Here is a 16,380-nt window from a genome sequence, read left to right as displayed (position 1 = left end):
CTATTCATGTTTGTCCGCCCAAAGAAGACGCAGTGATCGTTGAGATCGCGGCGTGAAAAATGGACAAAATCTCGACATTTCTTTTCGCGCAACTACTATTTTCCACCGGATGTTTTTTTTTTCCTGCACGTCAAGACTGTGCGAAAACTCAGTGATCACCGTTTGAAAGTGAATAGAGGCGCAAAGTAGCCCCAGGTATCCGCGACAAAAAACTGCGTTAGCGCCACTTCTGTCTGCTTGCAAAAGTGTTACGCAACCGCCATACCTTTATTTCGTTGGTTCACCTTTTCTACTTTATAACAGCTTTTTTCAATAAGCGTAGCCTCTTCCTCATAACAACGCAGTAACCTATTGATACAGTACAACATTAGTTTCTCATCAATGTTTGTTTAGTGTCCCACAGTTGGAAGCGAGCGTAGTAGAACGCTCCGTATTAATTTCACCGTATTGGGGTTCCTTCCCTTCCACGTAGTCTGTCAAAAATGTACAGCCCAAGGGGTTTTCTTCCAAGCTGTGTAGCGGGACTCTTAAGCACATTTGATGGTCCTATGCTTAGAAGGGTTGTGGACTCAAGTTTGCCACCTTCGTGAGATTAGCGTGCCAGAGTATGCAAGAGGAGCCACGATTCAGGGCTAAAAAGCAGACCCCTTGGGCTGTATACTTTTGACAAAGACTGTCCCTCGCAGAGCACACGGGTGCTTGTTCATAGGCCTCCACTCTTGGGCCGTCACGGCGGGCAACGGCCATTCCCGGTCAGTACGAAAGAACACGCCGCCTAATAAACAACGACTACTCATCGTCTCCCGTATTTATCTTTACAAATTTCAAACAACATCGGAAACGAAACACCGGCCGGTGGTCAGCTCCACGGTGACACAAAGCGCTCGGGGCCTCGTATACGCAAAGGTCACAACCAGGGGGAGCACTTGGAGTCCGCGTTCATGCGAGCTCTGGTACCGCAATTGAAAGCCTTGGAGAACTGCGGAATGTTCATCGCGGGGATGATGCAGCGGGCGCGGGCGCCTTCGTGGCTCTCCGTCGGCGTGATGTCGTCAAACTTGCACTTTGTCATGCAGCGACCAACGAAAACGAGCTGCTCTGCAGTCAAGTTCACGCCGGGCAGCGTCCAGCTCCGCTCATCGTCGGGCACGAGCCAGAACAGTTTGTCTAATAAACTGGCTCCCGCTAAGTCTGCCACGTCCTCTAAGTCGGACAACCGGCTCCTATACTCACGAATCGGCAGTCCTGCCTGTAAAGAAAGTGGTGGCCCATGTCGAACATATTTCGACGAAATTTTTCAATATTAGAAAATCGTAAGGTACTGTTATGGAATTATTGAAGGTAAGGAACCATTCCTCCGATGTCTAGCAAAATCTTTATTTTTTTTAAGTTTATTCGTCGCTCGCATGGAGCAGTCAAGAGTGCCATAGACAACCAATGGGGAACGCTTGTGACGATCGCAAAAAGCGTTAATAGCATAGCCAAAGAATGCAAGCCTGTGAACGGGAGATCTGCGTATATGTTGGTTGTTACAGTTAAATATTATAATATGTTAAAAAATTGCGTTCATGAACACTTTCCCGTTCAAAACAATTGAGGAGACAGTTTGTCTAAAGTGCGCAGAGACGAAAGCGTTTTCCGCACCACTTTGACTGACTCTGCGGCACTGGTGACCTCACCACTGGATGACGTCACACATAATTGATGACTAATTACTAGGTAATTCCAATTTGATAATTAATAACTAATTACTGAGTAATGACTAAATACTAATGAACTAATAAACTGGTAACTAATGGTGCTTAAGCTTCGCCTTTAGGAGTGGAACGCGACTGCGTGTTGTAGCGCTGCCAGGGAGCCCACAGAACGCCAACACCCGTTCGGCGCGATGCCTTGCAAGGAAACGGAACAGTAATTCTCTGTCATCTCGGTGGACACCCGAACCGCATCGTAGAGGAAGGGAGTAAGTGGGAATGAAAGAAGAAAGAAAAAGATGGGCCTTAATGAAGAAAATGAAAATTGTATTTGAGTAAAGGAAATTACGCAGTAACTGTCTTGCATATCTCGGTGGATACCCATCATCCAGGCGCTGGATGTAACACCGTACTGCCTGGAGCATGAGCCATTAAAGGCTTCCGCCTTAAAATGCTTTCGTCCTAAACTGTTGGGTTTGGTGTGAGAAAAGATCACCGGTACAGCTCTCAGCCCCATGCATCTCTCGTATTGGCGCTATCTTGAGCGGCAATGAACGGCCGGGAGGCGCTTGGAACGAATTTCCCTCATTTAATTAGAATCAAAGCGCGAAGAAATAGGAGCTGAGGGATTCTTTTAAAAGAGGAAAAATTGGCCAGACGTTTACCCTTGCAGTAATGCGACATCAAGCGACAGCTGGTTTGGCGCGAAATGTCAGCAGGAGTATTTATTAACTCTGGACACGGAGGTGGATGTGTGCCATTTATGCCGCTACATTGCCATTAGATACATTTAGCACAGCGCATACAGCTACCGCTACCGCTTACTGTGGACCCCGAACCACCCTCAGAGCGCCAGATGGCACCACGTTCCCGTCAAAAGCACTCGCAGCTTGAGCATCGGGACCAATCAGCGCGTGCGTAGTAGCGGGCCGCGGTACGCGGTATGCAGTAGCGGTAGTGGTACGCGCTATGCTAATAGTAGAGAGTTATGGTATAACGGGATCCGTGATGCGGTACCGTAAACCGCTTTCACGGGGCGTCACTGAGCGTGCGCAGAGCCCCACACGGGCTACGTACGCACATTACGCATGCTATGTGGTTAATGAAAAAAGTAATGATCCAAATTTCGAAGGTAGCAGTTACATTTGTTATGAAGGATGGAGACCACTCACTACACAGGCGAGGTATATAGAGGTTCGAAAATATCCTGACAAATTTATTGATTGCTGTTTGTTTTGACTGGTGTTCTACCGTCCTCAATATCAGCGGTGATCTCCAAATATTGCTTTGCACTGGCTCCATCCAAGCTATCTTAGGAAATAACTAATCTACATGACTTTCCCCCACGCTAGGTATTCCTTTCGCTAGAGTCAACTACGTCACGCCAATAAGCCATGAGTTATCACTTCTCACCATTACAAGAAGTTACTATTCTTTGGCCATTTTTTGTTTTTGATCTGTTTTAGAATGTCGTCATCGCGCATTTGTTATTTCACGCACATTGCTCTGTTGTTGAATCTCAAGGTTAACGCTACCATGTCCTCGCCAGGCCCCATGCAAATTATAATGCTAATCTGCGTATTGTCGTGTTTTTAAAACTCTCATCAGTATGGGAGCATAATATCAACATAAGTAACAGATTGCTAATTGTACTCCACTGCAGACAAGTTTTCAAGAATCGCGCAGCAACAGGGTTGCTCTGAGTAGCCTTCCAAGTTGATTGCTTTGTCTCAGTCAGCTTCCTTTGTCTAGCGGTCGACTTTACCTAAAAATTGTCGACCTTTTTAAATAAGCATTAATCGGAGTATGTATTCGACGATAACATATAGAAAATCTGGACAAGTGCATTTTTGCAACGGGAATTAGTTTATGAACGCATTTTTTTTGCCCGTATCGTAAGACTGCACCATTAAAAAATCAATATATTCGCAGATCCCTTCCGTGGACCCTCGTTGGTTTCTGCTATTTATTGCCAAAAACGCACCTCATTGCTTTTATACGCAGTCTTAAGAGATTTTTCTACATACCAGAACGTTAGACCAGAAAAGCCACAAAGAAAAAACCTGCTAGGCATTCGATTTCAAAATATGTTAAGTACCTGTACAGTGACATTAATAGGTAGGAAACATAATTTTATTAATAATGGAAAACCAATCATTTGCTATAATCTTAACATGGTATTGCTTTCCTCAGCACATTGCGTGGTCCTGAGTCTTTTAATGCATTTGTTCTATCTCAGAAAGAAAGTCCCTCAAATGTGATAGAAATTTTCCGAATGTAAAAAGGACGAGAAGATGTGCCAATTTACATTTGTGATGTGGAACACGATAAGAGCTGCTTGGGTTCACTGAAAATGCACCTCGATTCTAGCGCCTTGTCCCGCATGGTGCAACGTTACCTTTTTACGCTGTCGTTCCATGCACACCACGACGTCGTCGAACCTCTTCTTGGTCTTGTCAGAGTAGCACTGATAGAGTCCTTTAACGTCGTAGGCCTTCATGATCTCGTGGCCCAGTGCCTGCAGTCGACACATGCTGGCGTTAAGCGAACTCGCTCTCCGCAGTTCAGTGCAATAGGGCTGTCCAGACACCCTTTTCTCAAGCGTTTCACCCGTTAAAAGTCGAGCATCAATAACCTTGTCTCTTGTACCCATTAAAACACCGGTCGGACCCCGGCTGTACTGGGTATGGAACCCAGTTTCCTGTCGCGTGCGACACTGATGCTCCAACTTAGGTCACTGTGGAAGCTACGATACGAGCTCCCTCAGCTGATCTATTTGAATTTCTGAGCTTGGCTCCCACGCACCCTTATTTCCGGCTCCCTCAGCTGAAATTCAGAAATTCGCTTGGATTCTCACGGTGAGAGTTGGTTAACTTCGGGGGTTCCCAAAATTCGCCCCACGGTCGGAATCCGGCACTGGAGTGATTTCGACCAGCACGCAGCGGGGCAAAACACCCAAAATTGCGTACGGCAGCCGGCTCGCGGCGACTATGATGCCTGCTCTCGCACAGGTATTGCTTCGAAGCTCTAATAGATGATCCCTCCCGATTTGTGCGTGGCCATGTTAGCCGGGCTGTGTCCCAGTTTTAGTTCACTCAGTTGTACGCATTTTACATGCAGCCGTGAACCGGGTGCTGTCAACTCCTAACGGCCGTCGACGCTTGGCGGTCTCAACCTAGGTGAGGAAGGAACAGAATGCGCGTTTTCGCTACAGAAGTGGGGGATCATAAAAAAATTCTTGAGCAGTCGTGAAATATCTTTCGCGAACATGTTGTTAGCCTTAAGAACCAGCGCCATAACCACCGGATTGGTTTGGTTTGGTTTATCGGGTTTAACGTCCCAAAGCGACTAAGGTTATGAGAGACGCCGTAGTGAAGGGCTCCGGAAATTTCGACCACCTGGGGTTTTTTAACGTGCACTGACATCGCACAGTACAGGGGCCTCTAGAATTTCTCCTCCAAAGAAATTCAACCGCAGCGGCCGGAATCGAACCCGCGTCTTTCGGGTCAGCAGCCGAGCGCCACAACCACTGAGCCACCGCGGCGGCATAATGACCGGATTAAAGGGATTAAAGGGCTCGCGTTCGCCAACGCTCCCCATGCTTGACCTTTACATGAACTCAACAACGAGGGCACACGGCAGCGTCTTGAAACGCCAAGGTTGAATTCACGTAAATGCTCAGTCGTCGACGGGGTGACCTTGCGCAGCGCAATGCTTGACTCTACGCACTCCTTTCGGGTTCATGTAAACGTAGCTCTAACGTTAGAAACGAACAAGACGGCGTGATTGTTAGTCCTGGCGACCTTTTGCGGCGCTTGCTTGTCCACCGCAGTGTGCGGTGTGTTTTTTTATTTGAAATTGTATTCTCAGGTATATGTATTACTATGTAATTAAGCGTAATCGTGGTGATTGTTTTGTCTTGTAATTGCGGCGTATTGCCCAAAACGTTGAGCACTGCCGTCAAAAAGAAAACAAAAGACTCATTTATATCTCAAGATGCTCATTATTTAGCAACATATTGTATGCAGCTTCTCTTTATATCGGCTTACTTTTCTGTCTTTCGTCCCCTTGACAACTCTTTAATCACCACCTCTAGCCAAAAGTTTGGAGACCCTCTATCTACTGCACCCTGTTCGCAATACTTTGCGAATGAAGGGCGTAGATATCAACCCCTCCGTGGAATTTCTCCTAAAGACTCCGCAGTGAGTAGTGCTTGTTCATTTTTTAGTTTTCGAGAAAAAGCCCAAAGGTGCCGACATCTCTTCAGTCTAAAAAGAGCCAAAACGCGTAGCAGCGTTTAGACAAAAAAAAAAACTGACATCATTATACTTTTTTGTTGACTGTAGATTTTGAAGAGACTTCCACGGAGACAAACTGTGTCCGTGCCACACAGTTTCGAAAAAAAAAAAAAACCTTTTCATTTAAACAGCCTATAAAGGAAGCTGTTGGCACAGAGCTAGCCTCTCTAGGGGCGCCGGCATGCGGTTGGACTACGCCCATATAAGAATGGTCCATGACAGTCTATAGACTTCGTATAGAGTGTATTCTCTTCATACAGATATTTCTTTTTCTCTATTCCTATTCATAGTCAATAGACTGCCTATGGAGAAAAGTCTGCTAAAAGAAAATGACCATAAATCTACTGATTGCGTATAGACTGCCTATCGGATCTGTATTATCTATAGACTGCTCTCTACAATTCGTGTATACAAAGTGTGTAGTCTTTATAGACAGAAGTCTATGGAGAGTTGAAAGTCTGTCTGAAAAAATGTTTGTAAGAGTGTTATTTGGCGCATGACTACTTCGACGTAGGCGGGGTCTTGCCGACTTCTACAGCTCACAGCACTGGGTGAGCCATCCAGTGGAGACCAGAGTGCACGTGTAACCCAGTGAGCACGTCAAGAGTTGGCTGAGTGAGCCCATTCTGACCTGCTAAAAGGCGACTCTCAGTGAATCAAGGAGCTTTAGCAGCCGGAGCAGGTGAGTAAGAGGCCTGCTCTGACGCTGACACTCGCGGCAGGCTCGAACATATCGGATGAGTACTGTATCAAGTGCGGAGCACTGCCAGTTTTGGCGTAATGTTGCCAGCGTGCCCTAAAAACTTATATGTCAGGAAGAAAGCCCGTCCTAGCACCTATGAAGAACTTCGTCCTGAAGCACCGTAAGCACTACTGGCACGTACGTGTGCGGCCGTAAGTAAACGGAACACGCTGGCGGTGATATATTTGTCGATGCTAGAAGCGCGTCCCACCAGGCATCGGGTCCAGGAGCACCGCCGCAATGCCGAAGGAGGAAGGAAACGTGGGCCGGAGACGGGGAGTAGGGGAAGTGAAGGAAAAACTGTATTTACATTATTTACATAGAGCGGGACTGAGAAAGGCTCTCAGTGGAAGGGGAACGTCTTCGTCAACCGTAGTCGACTGGAGCTAGCAGGCTTCTCGGCCACACTCACGGCCGAGTTAAATATCGTCCGGTTTCCCCAGATCCCTGGCTGGGGAATAATGGTCGACGAGCACTGTCCAATCCGATGGACCGAAGGGGACGTTCTTGTTACCACCCACGGCTGGGCAGGTGCGGGTTTTTCCACTCTAACGCAGCTGGGTCGATGGGAGGGGGAGAATGCTGACTCAACCAGCCCAGCGGGAAAGGAACCTCCCGAAGTCTTCCAGCAGGGGAATGAACTTGCCTCCCCGCCGATTTCCCAGAACGCGAGTCGGGGACACAGAATTCTTCAATTATCCGCCAGCGTGACGACGCCGCCAGGTCGCCTCCGCATTCACGGTGGTTGCTCGGACAAAAGCTCCTGGGCCTCGCCTGCCTTCGTCGCCGCTATAGTGGTCATCTCCGCTGTGGTCGCTGGGGTTTCTGCTGACAATGGCCCTCGACATTCTTGCTACACTAATCCGCTGAGGCTCGGAGGGGCATTCCAAACATCCCACTTCCCATGGTCGTCGCGGGGTTGTCGACCTTGGTGATTGTTCACGGTAGCTGTTTGATCGGGCCACGTGGTCCGAAGTACGGCTACAACAGCAGGCCTCGATGAATGTTCACGATAGCGGCTTGATCGGGCCCACGTGGTCCGAATTACGGTTACAACAGCAGGCCTCGATGAATGTTCACGGTAGCGGCTTGATCGGGCCCACGTGGTCCGAAGTACGGTTACAACAGCGGTGTAAACTGCGTTCCGTGCCACCTAGCTCAGTGAGAAGGAAACTGAAATGCAAAGCTACTATAGGCACCCCTCCTGCAGGTGGGACCATGACACTGCTCCACATGTCTTACATACGCCCGTGGTCAGTGTGGCGCTTTTGCGCTCCTGCTCGACCAGACATCTGATGTGGCAACCACTTACCCACCTCCAAGCTGCCGTATCAAACATCTGAACACATGTGGCAAATATGCTCGCGACGTATGTTTCCCAGTGCCATAACATCCTATCAGAGAGCTATCTCATAAGTTACTTTCGGCTACAACTGCTCCTACCACATTATCGCCAGCTTCTCGCCTCTTTAGTGGTCTTGCACCAATACCCCAGATCTCAGATTTCGCCGATGTTTGTCTGAAGCCCGCTTGTGGCAGGTGACCCACCTGACGAGCCGCACGAATGGCCCGACGCCAAATGAAACTCTGAAGAGGGAGAAACTGCAGTTCCGTATGCCGTTCTTGGTGTTCGGTAGTGGAGCAGTTCTGTTCGTAGAATACAACACTGATACGCCGACCCCGACTGTTCGGACGCGACCGATTGCATGTTTTCTGAGTATTACTTCGACTCGACTTCCATAACCTGTTCCTGCATGCAAGTCGCGAGTCACGCGTGTGAGACAATCTCGCCTCTGATCCGTGCACTTGCATACCATTCAGACGAAGATATGAGAGAGTTATTTCTGAAATGTACTGAGCGGGCACCGGTGAGGTAAAATATTCAACAGGAGAGTGGCTACTTGCTAGCATAATTTTCTTCTCAAGGTTACAGCCCGGTTGTTACCGGCCAAGAGAGCGAGATGTCCCACGTAACACTATCATAGTCATGCTCCCTTTCAACTGAATTGTCACCAGTCATTATACATAGACGAAGTTTATCAGGAGGGCATATTGCACTGAGTAGCCACCCTAAAGACGCTGAGCACATAGAGAAATCACATGGCACGCTAGGAACTCACCATTGACGTAGAGAGACCACCAGTATTAATAGAAACATTAAAAAAAGTGGAGCGTTTGTTAAGTAAAACCTTTTGGCTAGCAAAAGCATACAGTCTGTTCTATGTCCTACACCAAATGCCTTCAAACTATGTTTTGTTTCTGCTCCCTTATCATAGAGCCCTTTAAAACCCTTTAATCCTAAGGCGCACAAAAGGTAATGAAGAGGCTTCTCCTCATCGTGAAGAGATGGAGCTTCAAGGGAACAATAAAAGCGAGAATTCGGCCTAGTAGGTTGTTCATGGTGGTTCAGCGTGCTTATCTTTTCACAGAACGAGATAAACACACAACAACACAGAGCGCGAACTGACAACTTAACTTGTAAGTTCGCGTTCTGCGTTGTTATGTCTTCATCTCGTTTTGTGAAAAGATAAGCGCGTTCAACCACCAGGAACAATAATGCTGGATCGACTACGCACCTGAAGTGTGACCGGAAGGGTTTTGACCAAGGTTGCGCCTTGTTATCATTAAAGAAATGTACTGATTCATGTAGCGCGCCACTAAGCTGTCCGGGTACTCACGTCGCCTAGACTGCCCAAGGTCAACGCCGGATGGCCATCCCCGTACAAGGAAATGGGCAGCAGTGCTCCCGCGGGGATGACCACGCTGTGGTTGCGCTTTAGATAGAACGGGGCCACCCTGCTGGTGTTGAAGAGAATGTGCGTCTGGTCCGTCCACTTCAGGCGAGCCTTTCCAGACAGTGCTTTGAACCATGCGTCCAGAAACGACCGGTTGGTGACATATCCGGGAAGACAGCTGCGTGCGCAGTCAGTGGTGTCGTGAGTATCAGCAGCATGGTACAGCAGGTCGACTACTAGCGTCACTCAAACACAGAAAAACCGAAACTCAGGGCCTTCCTTAGATTAATGCTTATTGCGTTAACATACTATGCAAAAGCTTTTTATGCAACATTTGGCAAGGTTTTAGAAGAAAAACTGCACCTCGATGCACTAGTGTCACTTGGTGCTGTCTAGAATCGGCCTATGTTGAATTTAGTTAGCGGTATTGGTCGAAGGATACTTAAAGGCGATTCGGGAATTCGAGGTGCCTCGATTTTGGTTAAAAGAGTTTATTTTGCCACCCTTTGTGGTTGACTGCTTATAGACTGTCCGGCCTGATGGGAAGAAATACAATATTTCGCAGGTAATTTGTCGGTTAGATTTCTCAAGATTTGAAGTGCTCAACGGAAAGCGATGCGTGGGTCGAATAAACTGATTGCTTTTTCATAACTACAAAAGATGAAATCATTCAGCAGTAATAGTGAGGGTACAGTACAGTTGGCCTCCCATTGACTGACCGGAATGATGGACTGATTATGGCTGCCCATTCGTTCTTATTGGATCAATCGGTCGCGGGCTTCCAGCCGCCTCACTTCAATCGTCATGCGATTGAGGCAGCGCGCATGCTTTGTTCTTTTTTTTTCTCCAATGATGACAAAGTCCCAGCAATGATCACTCATGGCGTCCACGCTGTCTGATCGCGATCATCTTAGTGCCGTTTAGAGCTGTCCTGATTTGTCGCCCGCTTGGTTTTGGCTTCTGCTGGCATTAAATCCAGGTCTGCGCTTCCCGTTCAAAATATTTTTTTCTTTCTTCCTTTCGTTCTCCCCTACCAATATCCTTATAATACTAAGAGTGCCTTCAGCAGCAGTCTCATCTTGCCTGAAGTCCGCACCAGCTTTCGGAAACAGGCAACTTTCTTTTCATCACTTTCTCTGTGGAATACAATGCAATGTAAACTAAAACGCTTGAAACCAAATTTGGCTATCTCGAGTTACGAGCAATGGAGGCATTGCTTTGCCTGCAAGCTTTTCGAAAGGGCCGGTATTATGCGTGATGTAGACAAAATATTTTGGCCGATAGCGCTGAGGGCAACCGAGTTTTCGAAATTCTAAAAACTGATATGGCGACTACTTACGGTGGGCTACACGCCTCTCAATAAACAAAGTTACTAACGGTAATAGTTACGACGTTTACTACTATATATAAGTTAAAGAGTTACTAGTTAGCATGTCTCAGCTGTATTTTGATGCGCTACACAGATGACAATGCTATGGCGAAAAAAGCGCTCTTCTGACTCAAAAAGCCTGCCTTAAAAAATCGCAGAACGTCTCAGGCGGAACACCTGACTTAAATCCGCTTTCGGTATGTCTTAAAGAACATGATGCGCCAGTGACCGTTTCCCATCCATCTATGGAAACGTGGCCCAGCTCGATGTGGGTCACCGTCCGTGAGCCTCCGAGCGGAATGGATGACAGGGGAGCACCAACCGAAAAATTTGTTGACGTAGATTTGGTCCAGTCGCTCCTCGGGGCTGCATACGATCGGATTCATGAAGTGCACAACCCGCTGGACGTACACGCGCTCTGTTTGCTGGAAGCCATCGTAGAGGTCCAGGAGGCGCCTGACGGTATCTCTCGCGGTGATAAACAGGTCCTCCGCTCGGATTCTCGCTCTCGTGCTCACTACTGCGTTGTGCAAAATGGAATGAAGCCCCAACGGGCTGTTGAGCAGAGAATAACAACTGTTGAACGTTACGTAAGTGAACGAGTTTCAGCTTAAAAATATCGCATGCGAGGGAAAAGTTAATGGTAACGTTCCTCAAGCCAGTAAACCGGAGAAAGAAGAGCTCTTTAATCTTACGAGGTACGAAACTTTTCATAGCCTCCATGTATTAAAAAACAGCTGCTCGAGGTGGCAAAAATTTGAGTGCTTACGGATTGCAGCGGCACCCTTAGTCACTAATATAAACTATTGTTAAGTTGGAAGCTTTGAGATTGTTGGTAAACGAACAACCGCCTCGCAAGAAAATCAAGGAAACAGATATATTAGCAAATAACAATAGGCATAACAGTCCGACAGATAAATTGAGAGGTAAAAGAAGCACAAGAAAAAGAACACTTTAAGAAGGTAATGGTAACATATGACTAAAGCTTTTATTTGGCGCCATTCTTAAGCATCTGAAAACGGGCTACTCGGATTAGTCACTTTTTGGAGCGGAGTTTTCCAAGTGGTATAATGAAGAGCACTTGGGAGAGAGCCCTCCACCGTCGTTATGAAAGAAGCCAAGCGGCATATACCTGCAGCATTAGATAGCTAATTTCCTGAGTGTCTACCACCGTCGTAATTTTAGCTATGGTAACGGATGAAAAAGAAATCAGATCTTTTAAGCCTTCTTATGAAGAAAGGAAAACAGCTTGCAGTTGCTGAATTGGTAGAGCAGCACACGTGACCTGGGGAGGTCGTGGTTTCGGTTAACACTGGTGGCTACTCTACTGCAGTCTTCCAAGTTTTCAAGCTCTGCAGTTAAACTGCCTAATTACGCTATTTCGAAGAACGGATAGATGAGCGAGTTGGTTACGATCCGTGGCCCAATCAGCACGAGAAGACAACGAACGAAACGAAAATTACACCACGAAACTTATTTCGCTGAAAAAAACTCGCGTATTAATTCCTTTCCTGCAAAAATTTTGGCATTTTTTTTTCTTACATGCTCTATTCAGCCCATAGTTTTGCCTTTTCTTCTCTTCTTATGTGAAGTCGAGATGATGGCCTCCTGCCTGCCTCATATTTGCAGCCTTGGCATTTGTCCTCTTTGGGCTGACTCTCCACTTGTGCATAACATACTGGAGCTGTGCTTTACTGCTAAGCGTATAGAAACTCTTTCCGGCCTCTGTTGACACTTTGTGGCCACCAGCCTATATGCCCCATGTCTCTCGTACGTGTATTAAGTGTTTGAAAGTCATACATTTCCTAAAATGAAACAGAAGTTTTGTTTAGTATCTTCTTGACAGAACCAGATAACTATTCATAATGCTTATTTAAGCAATTAGGTAAAATAATTGCGTGAAGCTTTAGAGTGGTATAAATAGGCTAACAATGTGAAAGTTGTACTTTACCATATATTACGTGCAAGAAACCTCCTCATCTGGGTCGCAGACAACATCGAGCAACAGTCAGATCTGTCTGAATACTAAATGAGCCTTACGCGTCTTCAAGGCATCGCTTACTTCTTTCAAAGCTTAAAAACGAAAATACACAAGGACTAAGCCCTCTCTACAGAAAACCATTAAATTCATCTTTCGGTATTCCGGGGTTACATTAACTGAAAGGAATAGAAATTTAGAACTAAAAATGTACGTGGGGCAGTACCTGAAAAGCCAAATGGTCTACTGGGTTAGTAGATAAACTAAAATGTGACGTTTGCTTTTGGTGACCGATAATGGTTTTATATTCCGTTCCCGCCTATTCCAGTACATTACTAAACGTTATATTCGTTGTGTGCACTACACACAGCCACGACAACGCTACGTTACGAGCTCCTTGACTTCGCCTTTGCATGCATGCCACAGAGGCTGCGTAGCAGCGCTGGAGCATAGAGCGTGAGGACGCACCAGATCTCAGGTAGCGGCTGGTCGCGGCAAATTCCATGACCTCCAGGACATGGTGGTAGCACGCGACTTCCTTGTCTTTTCCGAATACCACCTTTTCCGACAACGCGTAATCAATGAGGCCATCCAAAAGGCCCCAAGCCAGCATGGCGCGAAAGCCGTCCGGGCCCCAGAGGGGAGATCTCAGCAGACCTGCAAGGGCTTTGAGCACTGACTCCTGGAACTGAATCACGTCTAGGCCCTCGTACGTGCCCTTGGTGTTCTTGCTCACCGCGTCGCTCCACTGGTCTGCAAATGCCAAGAGGGGAAGAATTTGTATTCGAATCATTTCCACAGCTGGAATTCTAGCCGTCCCTGAAAAAGAGGTGGTCCCGGCTATGAGCGCCCTTAACGCGCTCGACGTTTAAATGCCGCGTAGAATGAGTGGCGGAGAGACCGCAGCCGTGGAGTTTGCATTTCATTTCATTTTCAGTTAATTTTTATTGAACTTCAGGTGATGTTAGGTGCACAGGCGAAAACTTTGATATCACTGCAGCGACCCAGAGCAATTCGCAAGCAAAATATCCACATACTATAAGACGTCCGTGGCTGTTCTGGCGTCCATGTACTATATCGACGTCCATCGCTATTTTGACACCTAAGTGTATTTTTCGTGTTTAATTAATCAACTAATAGCACCCCATCAACCAAAATTTTTCCACGTCAACATTTTTTTCGCCCACACAAATGGACAGTTTATTAATTCGGCTTGTGTTGATACATGTTTTATTTGCATGAAAAACATCCTCTCAAATCCAGCTCCGTTCAACTTTGAATAAACTGCGAAGAACATGCACCTACCTGACGTGATCTGTGGTACCGTGCGTAGGCCCATATCTTGAATTGCTCGAGTGTAAAATGGCTGCAGCGTGTGATTGTCAGTCTTTAAAACGGCGATAACTGCGGAAAACAGCGATTCAAAGCCTTCAACAGCATTGCAAAGAAAAAGCGAAAGCTGCTTTTGATACAAAAAGCAACGAGGTCTTAATTTGTACCGCGTTTGGATTTTACCAAGCATGCTAGCAAAATGACGGATAATAATGAAAAAATATTATAAGGCGTGACTATTTCCGATGCTCATTCGGTGAGCCAATTCATAACAAAAATATTTTACAACCACAGATTTCATAACGCTAACTCCCTATATGTTGAGTCATAGTCCTTCAATGCTTTTATGGTCATGAAACTTCTCCGTAACGCTATGGGGGAGAGCTTCACATGTTGACCGCGCCTTCCACGAGGCGGCGCTACGAGTCCTGTGGGGGCAACGACGCGAGGGAGCGAGCGTCTCTACGGCCGCGAGTCTACGGGTAGAATGGGACTCCGGCAATGCGGCAGCAACTATTTTCTCTTTTCACTCTGCCTTCGTTTACAAAATAAGTACAGTGCACGTGACGTGCAAGCCTGTGATGCCGAATACTTGCTGCGTGACGGGTTGCCGCTCCGGCTTCGGAGGTACGCAGGAAAAGGCCTAGCTGTTCTGTCTGCCGAGCGACGCCGAGCAGCGTAAAATATGGAAGCGGGCGATACCCCGACAAGAAAGCGGTGGATTTAGCTTCGACTCCAAGCATGTACGTGTCTGCGAGAGGCATTTTGCCCCACTGGTTCGGTATCACGAGTTTATGATCAACAAAGAAGTAGTGTCGCTGCAATGCGCGAGAAACCGAAACTCAGTCCCGGCGTCGTCCCACGGATATTCCTACCAGCGTACTTGGGCACGAATCTGTGACGATGTTGCATTTTAGACAGCTGTGCTCTTCAATATGCTGATGGCTTTTGGTGCGAAAGCACTACTTCTTGGGATGAAACCGACCAAGAATCTTGTGGCGTCCCTGAATTTAAGGGTGCAGAAATAAAATAAATATTGCTGCGACTAGAAATTTCGTACCCCCGGCGGCGCGAACGGATCAGCTTCGCTGGCCACTGCACGAGAGCACTGTGCTATCGCCGCAGCCGATCACGCCTCGTGTTGTTGTTGTTGCCTCAAAAACGATGACACATACCCACGGTGGGAGATTGGCCAGGGTTTCGTGCAGATCCAAACAGGGAAAAAGTAAACTGTAACACACTCTCGCGCTGCTCGCATTGTACACCGTCGTCTTCATCAACCTTCGGAACGAACACATCAGACTAGCTTAACCTCGATCAGAGCCTAACTTCAGTCTAATATCGTCGCCAGACGTGCAACGACCCAGTAAAGCAAAACCATGAGCCAAACAGCCTAAACACATGCGTTCGCACGTCTGCTGGGTTTAACCACGTTGAACACCTAACGCTTTTTATTTTTTGTACATGTTTCTCCGTGATTTCTATCATTGCGCATTTCTGGCTTATTGCGTCGCCGCTCACAGCTTGCCTCTTATCTTGGTAGCGCGAAGCGAGCACATGAGCAATATTTCCTTGCACTCGTCAGCGCCTCCGTAGTCACAGCGTGAAAAAGTGTAAATAAATGGCTTATGAAGCAAGAGTCTTCAGCAGCTGGCATTGCCACCTCCGAAAGTGTCAGCAAAAAAAAAAAAAAAGAGAGCACCATCAAACTACCGGTGCATTCGTCATGTGATCGCTCTTCTAGCGCGCACTCCAGTTCTTAAAATACCGCCATAGCGTCATGTTTTCAGCATTATTGAGATTGCAGTATTTATCGCAAGGTAAACGCCAGCCTTAAGCATTCTTGTGCACTTAGATGAAAGCGAGGACTCGGCCGAGACAGGCGCAACCCAGACACATACAGACATGTTACTGATCGCTGCGCTAGATCTCCAGAATAACGTTGTGGGCAAGTTGCGGTAAAAATGAATGCCAAGGCTGGAACATTGTACGAAAATCGCTTTTTTTGTGAAAATCAACGAGAGAAAGTAAGTGCGTTAATTGTTTGCCAGTAAACAGCCGCTAACAAGGTTTACTAGTGGCCGTCGTCGATCTTAGAGGGTTTTTAGTGTCTCGACGTTGCAGCCAAGCTATCAGGTGATAACCGGTAAAGTAGTGGCCATCGTAAGGCCAAATAGCGATCCCCAGAAAGCATAACTACCAAGCGAATATGAGCCGGTTGGCCGGAAAACA

The 16,380-nt window shown here is 47.0% G+C and overlaps 2 protein-coding genes across 2 annotated transcripts in view; both read right to left on the bottom strand.

The window, feature by feature from the left end:
• Nucleotides 1-907: 907 nt before the first annotated feature.
• LOC149336532 (neprilysin-1-like) lies at nt 908-13,477 on the bottom strand. Its single transcript, XM_089554162.1, has 5 exons — nt 13,285-13,477; nt 11,161-11,358; nt 9,413-9,647; nt 4,093-4,212; nt 908-1,249 (listed from the first exon to the last, which is right to left on the bottom strand). The coding sequence occupies exons 2-5, from the start codon at nt 11,208-11,210 to the stop codon at nt 908-910; spliced, it is 747 nt and encodes a 248-aa protein (XP_089410288.1). The 5' UTR covers nt 11,211-11,358; nt 13,285-13,477.
• Nucleotides 11,356-16,380, bottom strand: part of LOC149336531 (uncharacterized) — a 21,777-nt gene continuing 16,752 nt past the window's right edge. The window contains exons 5-7 of the mRNA XM_089554160.1: nt 14,122-14,220; nt 13,285-13,569; nt 11,356-11,393 (exon numbers count right to left, since the gene is read on the bottom strand). Coding sequence (XP_089410286.1) covers nt 11,356-11,393; nt 13,285-13,569; nt 14,122-14,220 — 422 coding nt within the window. The remainder of the gene's footprint in view (nt 11,394-13,284; nt 13,570-14,121; nt 14,221-16,380) is intronic.

Source organism: Amblyomma mixtum, chromosome 7 (genome assembly GCF_055824585.1).
Source record: "Amblyomma mixtum isolate Tamu chromosome 7, ASM5582458v1, whole genome shotgun sequence".
In the NCBI taxonomy this organism is placed as follows: Eukaryota; Metazoa; Arthropoda; class Arachnida; order Ixodida; family Ixodidae; genus Amblyomma; species Amblyomma mixtum.
The sequence above is the reverse complement of the archived record's forward strand: the minus strand, read 5'-3'. Positions and strand labels throughout refer to the sequence as shown.